We start from the raw sequence: 18,992 nt of genomic DNA on the forward strand, positions 1-18,992 counted from the left end.
CTCCCCTTCTCTGTCTTCACTTGTCTGCAGTTTTCCTGGAGGCATTTTGCTCTGTGAACTCAGTTTTCTTAAGAATCTAAGGAGAGTTTTTGCTTTCCAATTTGTTCACTTTTTTTCCTTGTTGTGAAAATGGAAGTGACAAATTCCAAGCTCTTTCTTGTCGGAGCTGAAACTAGAGGTCCTTTTGTTTATGTTTTAATGAGAGTTTTATTGACTCTCCTACCATAATTCATATTTACTCTTAAAATTTACTCTTAAAAGCATACAGTTGGATAGTTGTTAATATATTCACAGAATTGTGCAACCCTTGCCGCTATTTAGTTTTAGAACATTTTCATCCTCTGAAAAAGAAATCCCATACTCATTAGCAGTCATTCCTCCTAGTCCCAGGCAACCACTAGCCTATTTTGTTTCATTGAATTTGCCTGTACTGGACATTGTGTATAAATGGAATCATACTTTATTCCACGCCTTTTGTTTCTGAGTTATTTATCTTGGTGTAATGTTTTCAGGGTTCATTCATGCTGTGGCATTTATCAGTACTCCATTCCTTTTTGTCGCCCCATAATGTTCCGTGTAAGGATAGATCACATTTTGTTTGTCTGTTTGTCAGGAGTTAGAAACATTTTGGCTGTTATGAATAATACTTTTACAAACATTTAACGTTTTTGTGTGGATATGTTTTCTCTTCTCCTGGAGTTCTCTAATTTCTTTCAACAATGTTTTGTTGTTTTTAGTGTTCAAGTCTTGCACTTTTTTTGTTAAGTTTATTTCTGGATATTTTATTTCTGGATACCTAGGAGTTGAATTGCTGGGTCATAAGGAAACTATGGTTACCATTTCAAGAAACTGCCGGACTGTTTTTCAAAGTGGCTGCACTATTTTATTTTACATTGCCACTAACTATGAAAATTCTAGATTTTCTGCATCCTTGCCAACACGTCCTCTTGATTTTAGCCATCCGAGTGTGGATGTGGAATGAGATCTCAGAGTGGTTTTGATTTGCATTTCCCTTATGACTGATGATGTTGAGCCTCTTTTCATTTGCTTATTGGCCATTTGTATGTCTTCTTTGGAGAAATAACTGTTCAGATCATTTGCCTATTTTTTAGTTGAGTTTTCTTTTTATTGTTGAGTTCTTTATATATTCTGGATAGAAATCCCCTATCAGCAGTATGATTTGCATATATTTTCTCCCATTCTGTAGGTTGTGTTTTAATTTCCTTGACAATATGCTTCGAAGCACAAAAGTTTTAAATTTTTATGGTCTAGTTTATCTTTTTCTGTTTTTGTTTCTGGTGTCATATCTAAGAAGCCATTGCCTAATCCAAGGTCATGAAGATTTATTCAAATGTTCTTGTCTAAGAGTTTATAGTTTTAGCTCTTCCTCTTAGTTCGCTAGTCCATTTTTGAGTTAATTTTTGTATATAGTGTGGGGTATTAATTCACCTTCGTTCTTTTGTATAGATATATCAAGTTGTCCCAGCATCATTTGTTGAAAAAACTATTTTTCCCCCCATTGTATTGTTTTATCCCCCTTGTCAAAATTAATTGACCAGAAACCTTAAGGGTTAATTTCCAGACTCAATTCTTTTGCATTAATAGATATGTCTGTCCTTAAGCCAGTAATACATACTCTTTTAAAGAATGTGTTTTTAAGAGTAAGTTTTAAAATTGGGAAGTGTGAGTCTGCCAGTTTTGTTCTTCTTTTTCAAGATTATTTTGAGTCTTCTGGGCCCCATTGCATTTCCTATGAATTTCAGGATCAGTTTATCAATTTCTGCAGAGAAGCAGGTTACACTTTTGATAGGGATTGCCTTGAATCTCTCAATTAATTAGGGGAGTATTGCCATCTTAACAGTATTGACAATATTATTTCTTCCAATTTATGAACATAGTTGTCTTCCCATTTAGGTGTTCTCTAATTTCTTTCAACAATGTTTTGTTGTTTTTAGTGTTCAAGTCTTGCACTTTTTTTGTTAAGTTTATTTCTGGATATTTTATTCTTTTTGATTTGGTTGTAAATGGAATTGTTTTCTTAAATTTGTTTTCAGGTTATTCACTGCTAAGTGTAGAAATAAAACTGATTTTTGCAATATTGGATTTGTATCCTGCAATCTTGCTGAACTTGTTTATTTTATAGTTTTTTGGTAAGGATTTCTTTAGGACTTTTTATATACAAAATTATGTTGTATGTGAATAGAGAATGTTTACTCCTTCCTTTCCAATCCAGATGCCCTTTTCTCTTTTGTGCGTTGTTACCCAGGCTCAAACTTCCAGTGCTGTGTTGAATAGAAGTGATGAAAGAGGATATCCTTTTCTTGTTAATGGTTTTAAGGAGAAAGTGTTCAGTCTTTTCTCTTTTACCATTAAGTATGGTGTTAGCTGGGCATTTTTTTTTTTAATAGGTGCTGCTTATCAGGTCTGGAGGTTCCTTTTTCCCCTAAGTGTCATTATCAAGAAGGAGTGATGGATTTTGTCTATCTTTTTTATGTTTGTTGAAATGATCATGTGACTTTTATCCTTTATTCTATTAATATGGTATGTTACACTGATTTTGTTTCTAAACCAGCCTTGTATTCCTGGGATAACTTCTCCTTGGTCATGATGTATAATCCATTTTGTATGTTGCTGGATTTGGTTTGCTAGTAATTTCTTGATGATTTGTTTGTCTGTATTCATAAAGGATACTTTTATGTCATTTTCTTGCGATGTGTTTATCTGATTTTGGAAACAAGGTAAGAGAGGCCTTGTAGAATTAGTTAGAAAGTGTTTCTAACTTTTTGGAAAACTAACTTCTGGGAAGGATTGGTGATAATAATTTTTATATATTTTGTAGAATTCACCAGTGACACTATCTGAATGTGGCCTTTTCTTGGTGGGAAGTTTTTAGATTGCTATTCAGCTTTGTTAGTTTATGACCTTATAGGGATTTGTCCATTTCAAGTAGGTTATGTAATTTGTTACTATATAATTGTTCACAGATTTTTCTCATAATCCTTTTCATTTCTTTATAATCTTTTAAAATTTGGTAGTAATATCCTTTCTTTCATTCCTGAGTTTTAGTAATTAGAGTCTTTCTTTTTTTCTTGGTTAGTAGAACCAACTGTTGGGTTCATTGATTCTGTTGTTTTTCTAGTCTCTATTTCATTTATTTCCGTGCTGATCTTTATTATTTTCTTCCTCTTGCTTGCTTTGGGTTTATTAGTTCTTCTTTTCCTAGTTTCTCAATGTAGAAAGTTGAGTTACTCATTATAGATCTTTATTTTTAATATAGGTAATTGCAGCTGTAAATACCCCTCTAAGTACTACTTTAGCTGAATACCATAAGTTGTGATGTATTGTGTTTTCATTCGCATTTATTCCTAAGTATTTTCTGAATTCTCTTGTGATTTCTTTGTTGTATTGTTTTTTTAGGACTGTGTGGTTTAGTTTCCATATATTTGTGTACATTCCAAATTTCCTGTTTGTAATTTCTAATTTAATGCCCTTCTGGTTGGAGAATATACTGTGTATGATTTCAGTTCTTTCAAATTTATTAAGACTTGTTTTATGGCCTGATATATCCTGGAGAATCTTCTGTGTGCCTTGAGAAGCATGTGTATTCTGCCATGGTTGGTGGAGAATTCTCTAGGTGTCTCTTAGTTCTGGTTGGTTTACAGTTGTGTTCAAGTATTGTAGTCCCCTGTTGATGTTTTTCTGTGTTAGAATCTAAAATGTCTCCTGTGGACAATGTATTATTGGATCTTTTAAAAAAAATCTATTCTGTGACTCTCTTCCTTTTGATTGGATGATTTTATCTGTTTGCATTTACTGAAATTACTGGTAGTGTAGGACTTAAGTCTACCGTTTTGATATTTACTGTTTATATGTCTGATGTCTTTGTTTCTGTGTTCTTCCATTATTGCTTTCTTTTTTGTGAAATAGATATTTCCTAATGTACCTTTTAATTTCATTGTGGTTTCTTTTCTGTGATTTTTGAGGTATTTTCTTGGTAACTCTGGAGGATTATTCAGATGATATGTTAAAAACTATATAATTTGGGTTAATGCCAACTTAATTCCAATAGTATGTTAAACTTCGCTCCATAATAACTCCCATTTTCTCCACTTTTTGCTACTATTGTCATAAAATTATATCTTTATATAATTTAAGCCCAAAGAGTTATAATTATTGCTTTATGTCTTTTAAATTAGGAGAAAAGAGTTACAAATAAAAATACATTAGTACTCTCTTATATATACCTTTGTAGTTATCTTTACTGATGTTCTTTATTTCTTTGCGTGGATTTGAGTTACTATCTAATTTCCTTTCTTTCTGCCTTACTATTTCTTATAGTGCAGGCCTGCTAGTGACAAAATCCTCTGTTTTTGTTTATTTGAGAATGTCTTAATTTCTTCATTTTTGAAGTATAGTTTTGCTGGAATGGAATTCTTGGTTTACATGTCATCCCACTGCCTGTGCTTGTTTGGTTTTTGATAAGTCTGTTGTTAATCTAATTGGGTTAAATAGCATTAATTATATAAAGCAGTAATGGTAACTCTCTTGTGGAGTTAGTGACATAAAGAAGTAAAATATGATAACAGTAGCAAAAACTGGGAAGAGGTAAACAGGTTTTCAAAAATTGTGTGTTTACAATGTTTTCAGACATCGTCAGCATGTGATAAATATACTAATGCAATCAAGAATGTAATATATTAAAGGTGCATTTTTTTAAGAAACTTATTTGGTATTCATTAATACAATACCAAAATGTATAGCAAAAAGCTGACAAAGGTCATAAAATTGAAAAATACAAAGAACCCAGAAAAGGATGAATGGACAGAACTGATGGGACAAGTAACAAGATAGTAGACTTAGGGGCCAGCCCCGTGGCCCAGTGGTTAAGTTCATGTGCTCCGCTCTGGTGGCCCAGAGTTTTCCCGGTTCAGATCCTGGCCGCAGACATGGCACCGCTCAGCAGGCCAGGGTGAGGCGGCGTCCCACATAGCATAACCAGAAGGACCTACAACTAGAATATACAACCATGTACTAGGGGGCTTTGGGGAGAAGAAGAAGAAAAAAAAGAAGATTGGTAACAGATGTTTGCTCAGGTGTTAAAAAAAAAAGATAGTAGGCTTAAACTCTTCTATACTAAGAATTAAACTAAATGAATCCTCTTAGTCTCTATTATTTGACATTTGGCAGCATCATTCTTTACTTAATAATGTTAATAAATGTATAATTTCAAATTATTTGTATTGATGTATTGATCTGGAAAATTTTCATTGTCTGTTTCCCTTTCTAAGCACATAAGAGCACAGTAATAAATTTTTTTTTTTCTTGAGGAAGATTAGCCCTGAGCTAACATCTGCTGCCAATCCTCCCTTTTTGCTGAGGAAGACTGGCCCTGAGCTAACATCCGTGCCCATCTTCCTCTACTTTATCTGTGGGATGCCTTCCACAGCATGACTTGATAAGTGGTGCATAGGTCCTCACCTGGGATCCAGACTGGTGAATCCTGGGCCGCTGAAGCAGAACCTGCGAAATTAACCGCTGTGCTGCCAGGCCAGTCCCTGGTTTAAATTCTTTATCTGCTAATTCCAACCACTTGATCATCTCAGGATCATTCTCTTCTGTTTTTGCTCTTGAATATGGGTCGTGTTTTCCTGTCTCTATATGTGAAGTAATTTTGAACTGTGTTCTAGCATATCGTATATGGATTATAGATTTTAAAAACTGTGAATACTATTTTTTATAGTCAGTAATTAATTTTAGTAATACATTTCATTTTATGTGTTTATTATTGTTTATTTGTCCCATGTATTTCTTCTATCCCATTTTTACTTGTCTCCCTACTAAAGTGTATCCTCATAGAGTTCTTTTGTGAGGGCCTGTGGATAGTGAGTTGTTAGCTTTTTAGTGTCTTAAAATATCTTATTCTGCCCTGAGTCTTGAATGATGCTTTGCCTGGGAATTAAGTTCTAGGTTGACAGCTCTGTTACCCTCAATACTTTGAATATAATGTGTCATTGTTTACTGTCAGCTGTTGCTGGAGAGAGGTCTGCTATCAGTCTAATTGTCATTCCTTCAGAAGTAATCTACCTTTTCTCTTTGAAAGCTTTTAGGATTATGTTGTTTATTGATATTCTACCATGTGCCTACATATGAACTTATTTTTATCTTCCACAGTATGTATGTGGTGTGTGCTTTCAATTCAATAACGTATTTTCAGTTGTGGAAAATTACTAGCTAAATCATCTCACTAAATACTGATGCTCCACTTCTTCTTTTAGTGATAGTGATTCCTTTTTTCTTTTACATATCCTAAATGTACTTAAGAAACATTTTGTTTGGATATACTGTCCATTGATGAGTTTCATCTAGAATGAATTCATGTTCCAGTTGTATATTTTGTTGGCCTCTAAGTATTTTTTGATATATTTTAGAGTTTTGTTTTTGCAGCTTCATTTTGATTAGGAAGTTCAAAACTTTGCTCCGTTTTGTTCATCTGTCTTTTTCTGTACTTATTTTCTCTTTATTAAAGTTTGCACTTGCTGTCAAATTCCTGGGCCCCCAATCTAAAACCAGGTCTACATTAGAGTTTCCAGGTTCTTTCTTCAAGGTAATATTGGGAGTTCCCTGGATTCAGTCACTGATCGTTCAGCAGCCTCGTGTAGATCCTGGGCAAGAGGCTACTGTGTTCTCTTTCCCCTTAGCTAGGCCATAATGTCAAATAAGCTTCAGCCCAGGCAACAGGTGGTATCAGTATTTTCTTATTCTCCTTTCAGGAGGGAAGCCTGTTCTAGCCTTTGGCTTTAAGCAAGTGAGCATGGCTGATACTCCTCCTGTGGAGCATTGTTAGTCCTTGTTTCCTCAGAAGGGGAAACTTCTAGCCATTAGTGAGTGCTCATACACCCAGAGCTTTGTAGGCCCGTAGCTGTATCCCTGTTCACAGCTTTGTTTTTCTTTCCCTCAAGGATTGTCTTGTCCTTTATTATGTTATTTTTTAATAAATATATGCAGACTTTTTAAAATAAATACTTTAATAAGTGCTAATAAATATACTTTAAAAATACTTATAGTTATGGATTTAATAAATACATAAATAATGTGTTGTATTTGGAACAAAGATCTGAATCAAAATACAAATTTTTTTTATTGAGGTAACAATGGTTTATAACATTGTGAAACTTCAGATGTACATTATTATCAATTTCTGTATAGACTGCATTGTGCTGACCACCAGTAGTCTAATTTTTATCAGTCACCATATATATGTGCCCCTTTTGCCCACTGCCCAATCCCCTTCCCCTCTGGTAACCACTAATCTGTTCTCTTTGTCCATGTGTTTGTTTATCTTCCACAGATGAGTGAAATCATGTGGTGTTTGTCTTTCTCTGTCTGGCTCATTTCACATAACATCATACCCTCAAGGTCCATCTATGTTGTGGCAAAGGGGATAGTTTTGTCTTTTTTTTAATGACCAAGTAGTATTCCATTGTGATGTATACCACATCTTCTTTATCCATTTATCTGTTGATGGGCACTTGAGTTGCTTCCCTGTCTTGGCTATTGTGAATAATGCTGCAATGAACATAGGGGTGTGTAAGTCTCTTTGAATTGTTAATTTCAAGTTCTTTGGATAAATACCCAGTAGTGGGATAGCTGGATCATGTAGTATTTCTATTTTTAATTTTTTGAGAAATCTCCATACTGTTTTCCATAGTGGCTGTACTAGTTTGCATTCCCACCAGCAGTGTATGAAGGTTCCCTTTTCTCCACATCCTCTCCAGCATTTGTTATTTTTTGTCTTGGTAGTTATAGTCATTCTAACAAGTATAAGATGATATCTCATTGTAGTTTTGATTTGCATTTCCCTGCTGATTAATGATGTTGAACATCTTTTCATGTGCATATTGGCCATCTGTATATCTCCTTTGGACAAATGTCTGTTTACATCCTCTGCCCATTTTTTTGATTGGGTTGTGTGTTTGTTTGTTGTTGAGTTGTATGAGTTCTTTATATATTTTGGAGATTAACCCCTTGTCCGATATATGGTTTGCAAATATTTTCTCTCAGTTGATGGATTGCCTTGTTTTGTTCCTAGTTTCTTTCGCCTTGCAGAAGGTCTTCAGCCTTATATAGTCCCATTTATTTTTTATTTTGTTTCGCTTGCCTGAGTAGACATGGTATTTGAAAAGATCATTCTAAGACTGATATCAAAGAGTGTACTGCCTATATTTTCTTCTAGGAGTTTTATGGTTTCATGTCTTAGCTTCAGGTCTTTAATCCATTTTGGGTTAATTTTTGTGTATGGCAATAGATGATGGTCTACTTTCATTCTTTTGTATGTGGCTGTCCGGTTTCCCCAGGACCATTTATTGCAGAGACTTTCCTTTCTCCATTATATGTTCTTAGCTCCCTTGTTGAAAATTAACTGTCCATAGATGTGTGGTTTTATTTCTGGACTTTGGATTGTTCCCTTGATCTATGTGTCTGTTTTTGTACTAGTACCATGCTGTTTTTATTACTGTAGCTTTGTAGTATGTTTTGAAGTCCGGGATTGTGATGCCTCCAGCTTTGTTCTTTTCTCAGGATTGTTTTAGCTATTCAGGGTCTTTTGTGGCCCATGTGAATTTTAGGATTCTTTGTTCTATTTCCTTGAAGAACATCTTTGGGATTCAGATTGAGATTGCATTGAATTTGTAGATTGCTTTAGGTATTATGGACATTTTAACTATGTTTATTCTTCCAATCCATGTGCATGGAATATCCTTCCATTTCTTTGTTATGATCAACATCTTACAATAATGTCTTATAGTTTTCATTGTACATAGGTCTTTCACCTCCTTGCTTAAATTTATTCCTAGATATTTTATTCTTTTTGTTGCGATTGTAAATGGGATTGTTTTCTTGAGTTCTCTTTCTGTTACTTTGATCTTAGAATATAAAAATACAACCGATTTTTGTAAGTTGATTTTGTACCTTGCAACTTTACTGTAGTTGTTGATTATTTCTAATAGTGTTCTGGTGGATTCTCTGGGGTTTTCTACATATAAAATCATGTCATCAGCAAATAGTGAGAGTTTCATTTCTTCTCTGCCAATTTGGATACCCTGGATACCTTTTATCTGTTTTTCTTGCCTAATTGCTCTAACCAAAATCTCCAGTACTGGGTTGAATAAGAGTGGGCACTCTTGTCTTGTTCCTGTTCTCAGAGGGATGGCCTTCAGTTTTTTACCATTGAGTATGATGTTGGCTGTGGGTTTGTCATATATGGCCTTTATCATGTTGAAGTACTTTCTGCTTTCCTCTTTTACCCATTTTATTGAGAGTTTTTATCATAAATGGATGTTGGATCTTGTCAAATGCTTTCTCTGCATCTATTGAGATGATCATGTGGTTTTTATTCTTCAGTTTCTCAATGTGGTGTATCACGTTGATTGATTTGCAGACGTTGAACCATCCCTGTGTCCCTAGTATAAATCCCGCTTGATCATGGTATACAATTCTTTTAATGTATTGCTATGTTTGATTTGCCAATATTTTGTTGAAGATTTTTGCATGTGTGTTCATCAGTGATATTGGCTTGTAGTTTCCCTTCTTTGTGTTGTCTTTGCCTGGTTTTGGGATCAGGGTGATGTTGGCTCATAGAATGACATAGGAAGTGTTCCATCATCTTCAGTTTTAGGAATAATTTGAGAAGGATAGGTATTAAGTCTTCTTTGAATATTTGCTGATTTCTCTAGACAAGCCATCTGGTCCTGGACTTTTATTTTTTGGGAGGTTTTTTTTTGAGGAAGATTAGCCCTGAGCTAACTGCTGCCAATCCTCCTCTTTTTGCTGAGGAAAGCTGGCCCTGAGCTAACATCCATGCCCATCTTCCTCTACTTTATATGTGGGACGCCTACCACAGCATGGCTTTTGCCAAGTGGTGCCATGTCCACACCCAGGATCCAAACCGGCGAACCCCGGGCCTCCGAGAAGCGGAACGGGCGCACTTAACTGCTCCGCCACCAGGCCGGCCCCTGGGAGGTTTTTGATTACTGTTTCAGTCTCTTTACTTGTGATTGGTGTATTCAGATTCTCTGGTTCATATTGATTCACTTTTGGGAGGTTGTACGAATCTAAGAATTTATGCATTTCTTTTAGGTTGTCCAGTTTGTTGGCATATGGTTTTTCATAGTATTCTCTTATAACCCTTTGTGTATCTGTGGTATCCATTTATAATTTCTCCTTTTTCATTTCTAATTTTATTTGAGGCTTCTCCCTTTTTTTCTTGGTGAGTCTGGCTAAGGCTCTGTCAATTTTGTTTTTCTTCTCAGAGAACCAGCTCTTGGTTTCGTTAATCCTTTCTGCTGTTTTTTTTGGTTTCTCTTTCATTTATTTCTGCTCTAATTTTTATTATTTCCCTCCTTCTACTGGCTTTGGGCTTTGTTTATTCTTTTTCTAGTTCTGTTAGGTATAGTTTAAGATTACGTATTTGAGATTTTTCTTGTTTAAGTGGCCCTGTATTGCTATAAATTTCCCTCTTAGGATTGCTTTTGCCACATCCCATAAGAGTTGGTATGATGTATTTTCATTTGTCTCCAGATATTTTGTTATTTCTCCTTTTATTTCTTCCTTGATCCATTGGTTGTTTAGTAGCATGTTGTTTAGTTTCCACGTATTTGTGACTTTTCCAGCTTTTTTCTTGTAGTTGATTTCTAGTTTTATAGCATTATGGTTGGAAAAGATGCTTGATGTGATTTCGTTCATTCATTCATTTATAAAGATTGGCACTTGAGCTAACATCTGTTGCCAATCCTTTTTTTTTTCCTTTTTCCCAAAAGGCCCCAGTACATAGTTGTATATTCTAGTTGTAGGTCCCTCTGGCTCTGCTATGTGGGATGCTCCCTCAGCATGGCTTGATGAGTGGTCCTAGGTCCACGCCCAGGATCTGAACCTGTGAACTCTGGGCTCCTGAAGTGGAGCGTGTGAACTTAACGACTCAGCCACAGGGCTGGCCCCTGTGATTTCGTTTATTGAGGTTTGCCCTGTTTCCCAACGTGTGGTCTGTCTTTGAGAATGTTGTATGTGCACTTGAGAAGAGTGTATGTTCTGCTGTTTTGGGGATGGAGTGTTCTCTATATATCCATTAGTCCACCTGGTCTAGGTTTTCATTTGATTCCATTATTTCCTTGTTGACCTTCTGTCTGGATGGTCCATCCATTGATGTAAGTAGCGTGTTTACAATCTTGTAAAATTTCAGTTGTACGTTATTGTTTGTCAGTCATGTTATAGGTGCACCCCTTCACCCTTTGTGCCCACCCCCCATCCCCCCATTCCCCTGGTAGCCACTAATCTGTTCTCTTTGCCCACGTGTTTAAATTCCTCATATGAGTGGAGTCATACAGAGATTGTCCTTCTCTATCTGGCTTATTTCACTTAACATAATTCCCTCAAGGTCCATCCATGTTGTTGTGAATGGGATGATTTTATTCTTTTTTATGGCTGAGTAGTATTCCATTGTGTGTGTATGGATGTATATATATGTATGTGTGTGTGTATATATATGTATCATATCTTTATCCAGTCATCAGTTGATGGGCACTTAGGTTGTTTCCACATGTTGGCTATTGTAAATAATGCTGCAGTGAACACAGGGGTGCATGGGACTTTTGAAATTGCTGACTTCAAGCTCTTTGGATAGATACCCAGTAGTGGGATGGCTGCGTCATATGGTATTCCTATTTTTAGTTTTTTAAGAGAGCTCCATACTGTTTTCCATAGTGGCTGCACCGGTTTGCATTCCCACCAGCAGTGTATGAGGGTTCCTTTTTCTCCACAACCTCTCCAACATTTGTTACTTTTTGTTTTGGTTATTTTTGCCATTCTAATGGGTGTAAGGTGATATCTTAGTGTAGTTTTGATTTGCATTTCCCTGATGATCAGTGATGATGAACATATTTTCATGTGCCTATTGGTCATCCATATATCTTCTTTGGAGAAATGTCTGTTCATGTCTCCTGCCCATTTTTTGATTGGGTTGTTTGATTTTTTGTTGTTGAGTTGTGTGAGTTCTTTATATATTATGGAGATTAACCCTTTGTCGGATGTATGACTTGCAAATATTTTTTCCCAATTGGTGGGTTGTTTTTTTGTTTCAGTCATGTTTTCCCTTGCCTTGAAGAAGCTCTTTAGTCTGATGAAGTCCCATTTGTTTATTCTTTCTATTGTTTCCCTTGTCTGAGAAGACATGGTGTCCGAAAAGATCCTTTTAATGCTGATGTCAAAGAGTTTACTGCCTACATTTTCTTCTGGAAGCCTTATGGTTTCAGGTCTCAGCTTTAGGTCTTTGATCCATTTAGAGTTTACTTTTGTGAACGGTGAAAAAGAATGGTCAATTTTCATTCTTTTACCTGTGGCTTTCCAGGTTTCCCAGCACCATTTGTTGAAAAGACTTTCTTTTCTCCATTGTATGCCCTCAGCTCTTTTGTCAAAGATTAGCTGTCCATAGATGTGTGGTTTTATTTCTGGCTTTCAATTCTGTTCCATTGATCTGTGCACCTGTTTTTGTACCAGTACCACCCTGTTTTGATTCTGTAGCTTTGTAGTATATTTTGAAGGCAGGGATTGTGATGCCTCCAGCTTTGTTCTTTTTTCTCAGGATTGCTTTAGCACTTTGGGGTCTTTTGTTGTCCACTATGAATTTTAGGATTCTTTGTTCTACTTCTGTAAAGAATGTCATTGGGATTCTGATTGGGATTGTGTTGAATCTGTAGATTGCTTTAGGTAGTATGGACATTTTAACTATGTTTATTCTTCCAATCCGTGTACGTGAATGTCTTTCCATCTCTTTATGTCGTCATCCATTTCTTTCAGGAAAGCCTTGTTGTTTTTGTTGTATAGGTCTTTCACTTCCTTAGTTAAATTCACCCCTAGGTATTTTCTTCTTTTTCTTGCGATTGTAAATGGTATTGTGTTCTTGAGTTCTTTTTCTGTTAGTTTGTTATTAGAGTATAGAAGTGCTACTAATTTATGTAAGTTGATTGTATACCCTGCAACTTTGCTGTAGTTGTTGATTATTTCTAAAAGTTTTACACTGGATTCTTTGGGGTTTTCCATATATAAGATCATGTCGTTTACAAACAGTGAGAGTTTCACTTCTTCCCTCCCTATTTGGATTCCTTTTGTTCCTTTCTCTTGCCTAATTGCTCTGGCCCAAACCTCCAGTACTATGTTAAATAAGAGTGGTGATAGAGGGCATCCTTGTCTTGTTCCTGTTTTCAGGGAGATGGTGCTCAGTTTTTGCCCATTGAGTATGATGTTGGCTGTGGTTTTGTCATATATGGCCTGTATTATGTTGAGGTAATTTCCTTCTATCCCCATTTTGTTCAGAGTTTTTATCATAAATGGCTGTTGGATCTTGTCAAATGCTGAGGTCCCCTACTCTTATTGTGTTGCTGTTAATTTCTCCCTTTTGGTCTGTGAATAGTCGCTTTATCTACTTTGGTGCTCCTGTTTTAGGTGAGTATATATTCACAAGCGTTACGTCCTCCTGGTGGAATGTCCCTTTTATCATTCTGTACTGCCCATCTTTGTCTCTCATTGCCTTTTTTATCTTGAAGTCTGCTTTGTCTTATATAGGTATGGCAACACCTGCTTTCTTTTGTTTGCCAATCGCTGGGAGCACCATCTTCCATCCCTTCACTGTGAGCCTGTGTTTGTCTTTAGAGCTGAGATGTTTCCTGGAGGCAGCATATTGTTGGTTCTTGTGTTTTTTTTTTTTTTTTAAGATTGGCACCTGAGCTAACATCTGTTGCCAAACTTCTTTTTTTTTCTTCTTCTTCCCAAAGCCCCCCAGTACTTAGTAGTATATTCCAGTTGCAGGTCCTTCTGATTGTGCTATGTGGGACACCGCCTCAGCATGGCTTGATGAGCAGTACTATGTCCATGCCTAAGATATGAACTGGCGAAACCCTGGGCCACCAAAGCGGAGCATGTGAACTTAACCACTTGGCCATGGGGCTGGCCCCTGGGTCCTGTTTTTTAATCCATCCAGCTGCTCTGTCTCTTTTGATTGGAGAACTCAGTCCATTTACGATTAGAGTGATTAGTGATAGATGAATGCTTAATACTGCCATTGTATCTCTTGTTTTCTGGTTATACTATATTTCCCTTGTTTCTTGTGCCATGTATTTCTGATAGCCATTTCAGTTTGGTGATTTTCTATGATGGTTTTCTTAGTTATCATTTGTGTCTGTGTTCTGCTGTTTTTGCTTAGTGGTTACTATGAGGTTTGTATGAAAGATCTCATAGATGAGATAGTCCATTTTATGATAGCTTCATATCTCCATTAGCCTAGCTAGGTTTCATCCCTCTCCTCTTACTTGTCTAAGTTATTGTTGTCACAACTTATTCCATTTTGTGTTGTGAGTTTATAATTAAAGTGAAGTGTTTATAGTTATCTTTGATGCCTTCCTTCCCTTTATCTTTAATGTTTTGTTTGCTAACCTGTCCTGATAGAGAGCTGCAATTTTCTGATTTTGTGTCTGTTTCTCTCCTCGCTCAAGGCTTTGTCCACCTTTTTCTTTTTGTTTCAGATATGAGGGCTGCCTTGATCATTTCTTGTGGGGGTGGGGTCTTGTGGCGATGAACTCCCTCAGCTTTTGTTTATCTGTGAAAGTTTTTATTTCTCCATTGTATCTGAAGGATAGTTTCACTAGATAGAGTATTCTTGGCTGAATGTTTTTGTCTTTCAGTATTTTGAATATATCGTTCCACTCGAGAGCTAGCTTGTAAGGTTTCTGCTGAAAAATCCCTGAAAGCCTGATAGGGGTTCCTTTGTAGGTTGTTTTCTTCTGCCTTGCTGCCTTTAATATTTTTTCTTTGCCATTGACTTTTGCCAGTTTTACTAGTATTTGCCTTGGAGAAGGTCTTTTTGCATTGATATAATTAGATCTAGTAGCTTCATTTACTTGTAATTCCAGTTTCTTCCCCAGGTTTGGGATATTCTCAGTTCTTATTTCTTTGAAAAAGCTCTCTGCTCCTTTCTCCTTCTCTTCTCTCTCTGGAATACCTGTAATCCTTATGTTGCATTTTCTAATTGAGTCAGATGTTTCTCAGAGAATTGCTTCATTTCTTTTTAGTCTTAGATCTCTCTCATCCTCCACCTGAAGCAGTTCTGTATTTCTGTCCAGTAAATTACTAATTCTGTCCTCCATAATGTCAGCTCTGTTTTTTTTAAGGATTATAGATTGTTTTATCTCATTCACTGTGTTCCTAGTCTCCAGCATTTCTTATTTCCTTTCTTTGGGGGTAGGGGGGAAGATTAGCCCTGAGCTGACATCTATTGTCAAACCTCCTCATTTTGCTGAGGAAGACTGGCCCTGAGGTAATATCTGTGCCCATCCTTCTCTACTTTATATGTGGGATGCTGCCACAGCATGGATTGATAAGTGGCATGTAGGTCTGCGCCTGGAATCCAAACTGATGAATCCCCAGGCCGCCAAAGCAGAGCATGTGAACTTACCTGCTGTGCCACCAGGCCGGCTCCTCCAGCATTTCTTTTTGGCTGTTTTTAGAGTTTCGATGTAAACTTTTGTGAAGAATTTCTTTTCATTAATTTTATTCATGAGTTCATTGAACCGTCTTTCTGAATTTTCTTGTAACCTGTTGAGTTTCTTTATGATAACTATTTTGAATTCTCTGTTCTTCAAGTTGTATTTCTATGACTTCAGGATTGGTTTCTGTGGACCTGTCATTTTTCATCCATCCTTGAGTATTAATGTATTTCTCCATGGTATTAGGTGGGGTGACACTTTGCTGGTGCATAGTGGTAGTATCTGGAATACTGCCACCCCTGGGAGATGGTGGGGCAGGAGCTGTGTTTTCTGTACCTGCCACATCCATTGAAAGTTGTTCCTGTCCACTCAAAGTTATGCTGATAGGGCTCTCTGCATCTGCCCGTTGGCCACCGCTGCTTCACACTCGCAGGCACTCTGGTGTTGATCCTCTGCCCTGGCTTGCTGGCCGATCTATTGTACCAGTTGGGGGGAAGGTGCACTTTCTTTCGTACGTGCAATCCTGTGCATTCCCACTCTGCACTTACTGGTGGTCCACCTGGGCTGCTCAGCTTGGTGGGGGCACCCACGTGGTGTCTGAGCTGCCTTGGTGTGGGGCATTCTAGCGGGATGGGAACCAACTCTGAGAGCAAAAGCATTCCCTCAGAGGGCTTCCTGTTCCCCTGTCTCTTCCCAGAGTTGAGAGTCCTAGATCACTACCACTGGGGAGGGGGCGGAGATCCACTAACTCCTTCCACTGCTGCCTGAGAGTCCAGGCCCCCCACATTCATACGTATGGCTGCGCCAATCTCTCAGACATCAGTTGTGCTGTGTGGATGTCCATCTTTTGTTGGTTAGTGAGTGTCCTTTTCGTTGTATCTTAGTGGGGAGAGTCTAACGGAAGAGCTCATTCCGCCATGATGCCACCGCCACTCTCCTCAAACACAAATTTAATGGGTCCTCTTGACTAGACATGTGAATGTTGTGTCTTAATGTTTATCACAATTGTCTCACTTGGCACATGCTCTTTTTAGTAATATTGCTCTCATGAGTTCAGTTAACTGTGACTTTTAATATCTAGTAGGACAAACACTGTTACTTTTCTTTCAAAAAATTTCATCCTTTCTTGATCAAATATGAACTTTAAAATCATATTTTCCTGTTTCAAAAATTCATTTGGGTTCTATCTTAAATTTCATTATATGTATATATTAGTTTTAGAGAGATTGCCATTGTTATGCTGTCACGTTATCCAGATGCATAGCATGTCCATTTATTTACGGCTCTTGTCACATTGTTTTTGAGCCTTACTTGAGAGCTTTGTTCCTGTTATGGTTTCTGTAGTGATAGTGACTGGTACATTTACACACACCTCTTCCTTTTTTTAGCTGGTTATTACTTAGAAGAGAAATTAAACTGTTTTTCTTATATCCAGTCAGTTAAAATATCTAATTAATTCTAAAAGCTTTTAGTATATTTCATAGTTTTCTCTGTATGTAATCACAGCAACTACTAATAATTTTGTATCTTCTAATATACTGGTTATTTTGTGTTCTTATTTTATGAAATTATCTAAAACCTTCAAAACAACATTTAACCAGTTGTAGTCAGCCCCATGTTCCTGATTTTAATGTAAATGGCTTCAGTGTTTCACTGTTGAATATCTTGCTTGTTGTATTAAATTTGGAAAAAAGCGTGCATATTTATGTAGTTTCCTTTTAATCTTATGTTACTGAGTTTTTATTAGGAATAGTAGCTGAAATGCTCAAATGCCATTTAAATCTTGATACAGTTAGCCAGTTAGCCTTTTAAGAAACTGGATTCAGTATGCTCTTTTATTTAGTTCTTTTTTTTTGTCTATCAGGTTTTATTAATTTTATAAGCTTTTAAAAATGAATTGCATACCTTATAATTACCTTTCCCTCTTGTATTTCTTTTGTGGAGGTAATTTTGTTCTTCTAGTTTCATAAATTAATGAGTCTCCTGTTTAGGTTGATTTTCTCAATTTGCCAAAACACTTTTAGAAAACCAATATATGGATGCACTACAGTACACAGTTTTTTATTTTTGTTTTTTGGTGAGGAAGACTTACACTGAGCTCACATCTGTGCCAGTCATCCTCTTTTTTGTTGTGGGTCACCACCACAACTTGGCCACTGCCGAGCAGTGTAGGTCCACACGTGGGAACCGAATCTGGGCTGCCAAAGTGGAACACGCCAAACTTAACCACTAGGCCATGGGGCCTGCCCCAGTATACACTTTTTAGTGTAATTTTATTAAGTATTTCAGATATTTTTATATGAATTTGACATTTTTTCCGAATATGTATCTCTGTCCTTTTTGTGTGTGTGGTCTAGATTTTTCCTTTTGAAAACACATTTGTTTCTTATTTAATGTTTCTTCTTTCTTCCTCAAATCCTTCTATACTTTTTGTTAGAAGTCGTAATTCTAAATTCTTATGTGTAGATAAGTTGAAGAGATTTTTGTAGTTATTGGTAGAGTGCATAATTATTATTAATACTTTGAGTGTGTTTATGAATGATTGCTATATGAATTTACTGTGAATCTGGGTTTATTGTTGCTTAGAATTGCCCTTTTTGCTGTTTAATGAATTGTAATAACTCTTGTACCTACCCTATGATAATGTTGAAAGTGTTTGGTAATTTATACATATGTGACTATAATAGTCTGCTTTTCTCTTTTTTTTAACAGTTACATGGGAATTGGTCTTTCTGCTCAAGGTGTGAACATGAATAGACTACCAGGTACACTTGTAATTGGATTATGGTACAATCTTATGGGTAACTCCTTCTGGCTAAAAATTTCAGATAATAACTTGAAATAGTTAAATGGTATTTAACTGATTGCTTTTCTATTTTTAATAACCTATACCATGAGTTCAAAGTGGAAGCTGAGTGGTTTTAATAAATTCAAATTTTATGCTATTTAGCAAAACTGATATATACTATGTGTTGTTTTGTTTGTTGCTTTTTTGTTTTGTTTTGCTTTTTTGGTGTTTTTAACTTACAGTACGTAGTCATGTCAACTACTTTAAATATTTTAACATGGTTGGTTCTGTTTGCTACCCAACACATTCCTGGCTTTTAACCTATTTTTAGTTGTTTAATATTCTGGGAATGTGACTGATATTAAAAGTAAACTAAGGAAGGTGTGAATTGAGATGGCAGAACTGTTTCCAAAAACCATTAATCAGTGGAAATGATTGATTCTTGAATTTTATTTTCTGATATTCTGTTTACTAATGTTAAAAATTAATTTTGGGGGCATGTTTTTGAGAATAGACAGCAAAATCTTCTATTTTATATTAAACTGGGTGTGTGAGTGTGTGTTTAAACCAAATCAAAGCAAAATTCCTTTGGTCTATTAGCAAAGGAAATATGCATGGAAAATGTGTCTTGCTATGTTTATTTTTTTTCTGGTAGGAGTCTTGTCTGTTTAATACAT

The 18,992-nt window shown here is 36.2% G+C and overlaps 1 protein-coding gene across 1 annotated transcript in view; it reads left to right on the top strand.

The window, feature by feature from the left end:
• Positions 1-18,992, top strand: part of RANBP9 (RAN binding protein 9) — a 92,218-nt gene that overhangs the window by 41,112 nt on the left and 32,114 nt on the right. The window contains exon 3 of the mRNA XM_046640382.1: positions 18,240-18,292. Within this exon, the coding sequence (XP_046496338.1) occupies positions 18,244-18,292 (49 nt within the window). The 5' untranslated portion in view covers positions 18,240-18,243. The remainder of the gene's footprint in view (positions 1-18,239; positions 18,293-18,992) is intronic.

Source organism: Equus quagga, chromosome 15, assembly GCF_021613505.1.
Source record: "Equus quagga isolate Etosha38 chromosome 15, UCLA_HA_Equagga_1.0, whole genome shotgun sequence".
Classification (NCBI taxonomy): Eukaryota; Metazoa; Chordata; class Mammalia; order Perissodactyla; family Equidae; genus Equus; species Equus quagga.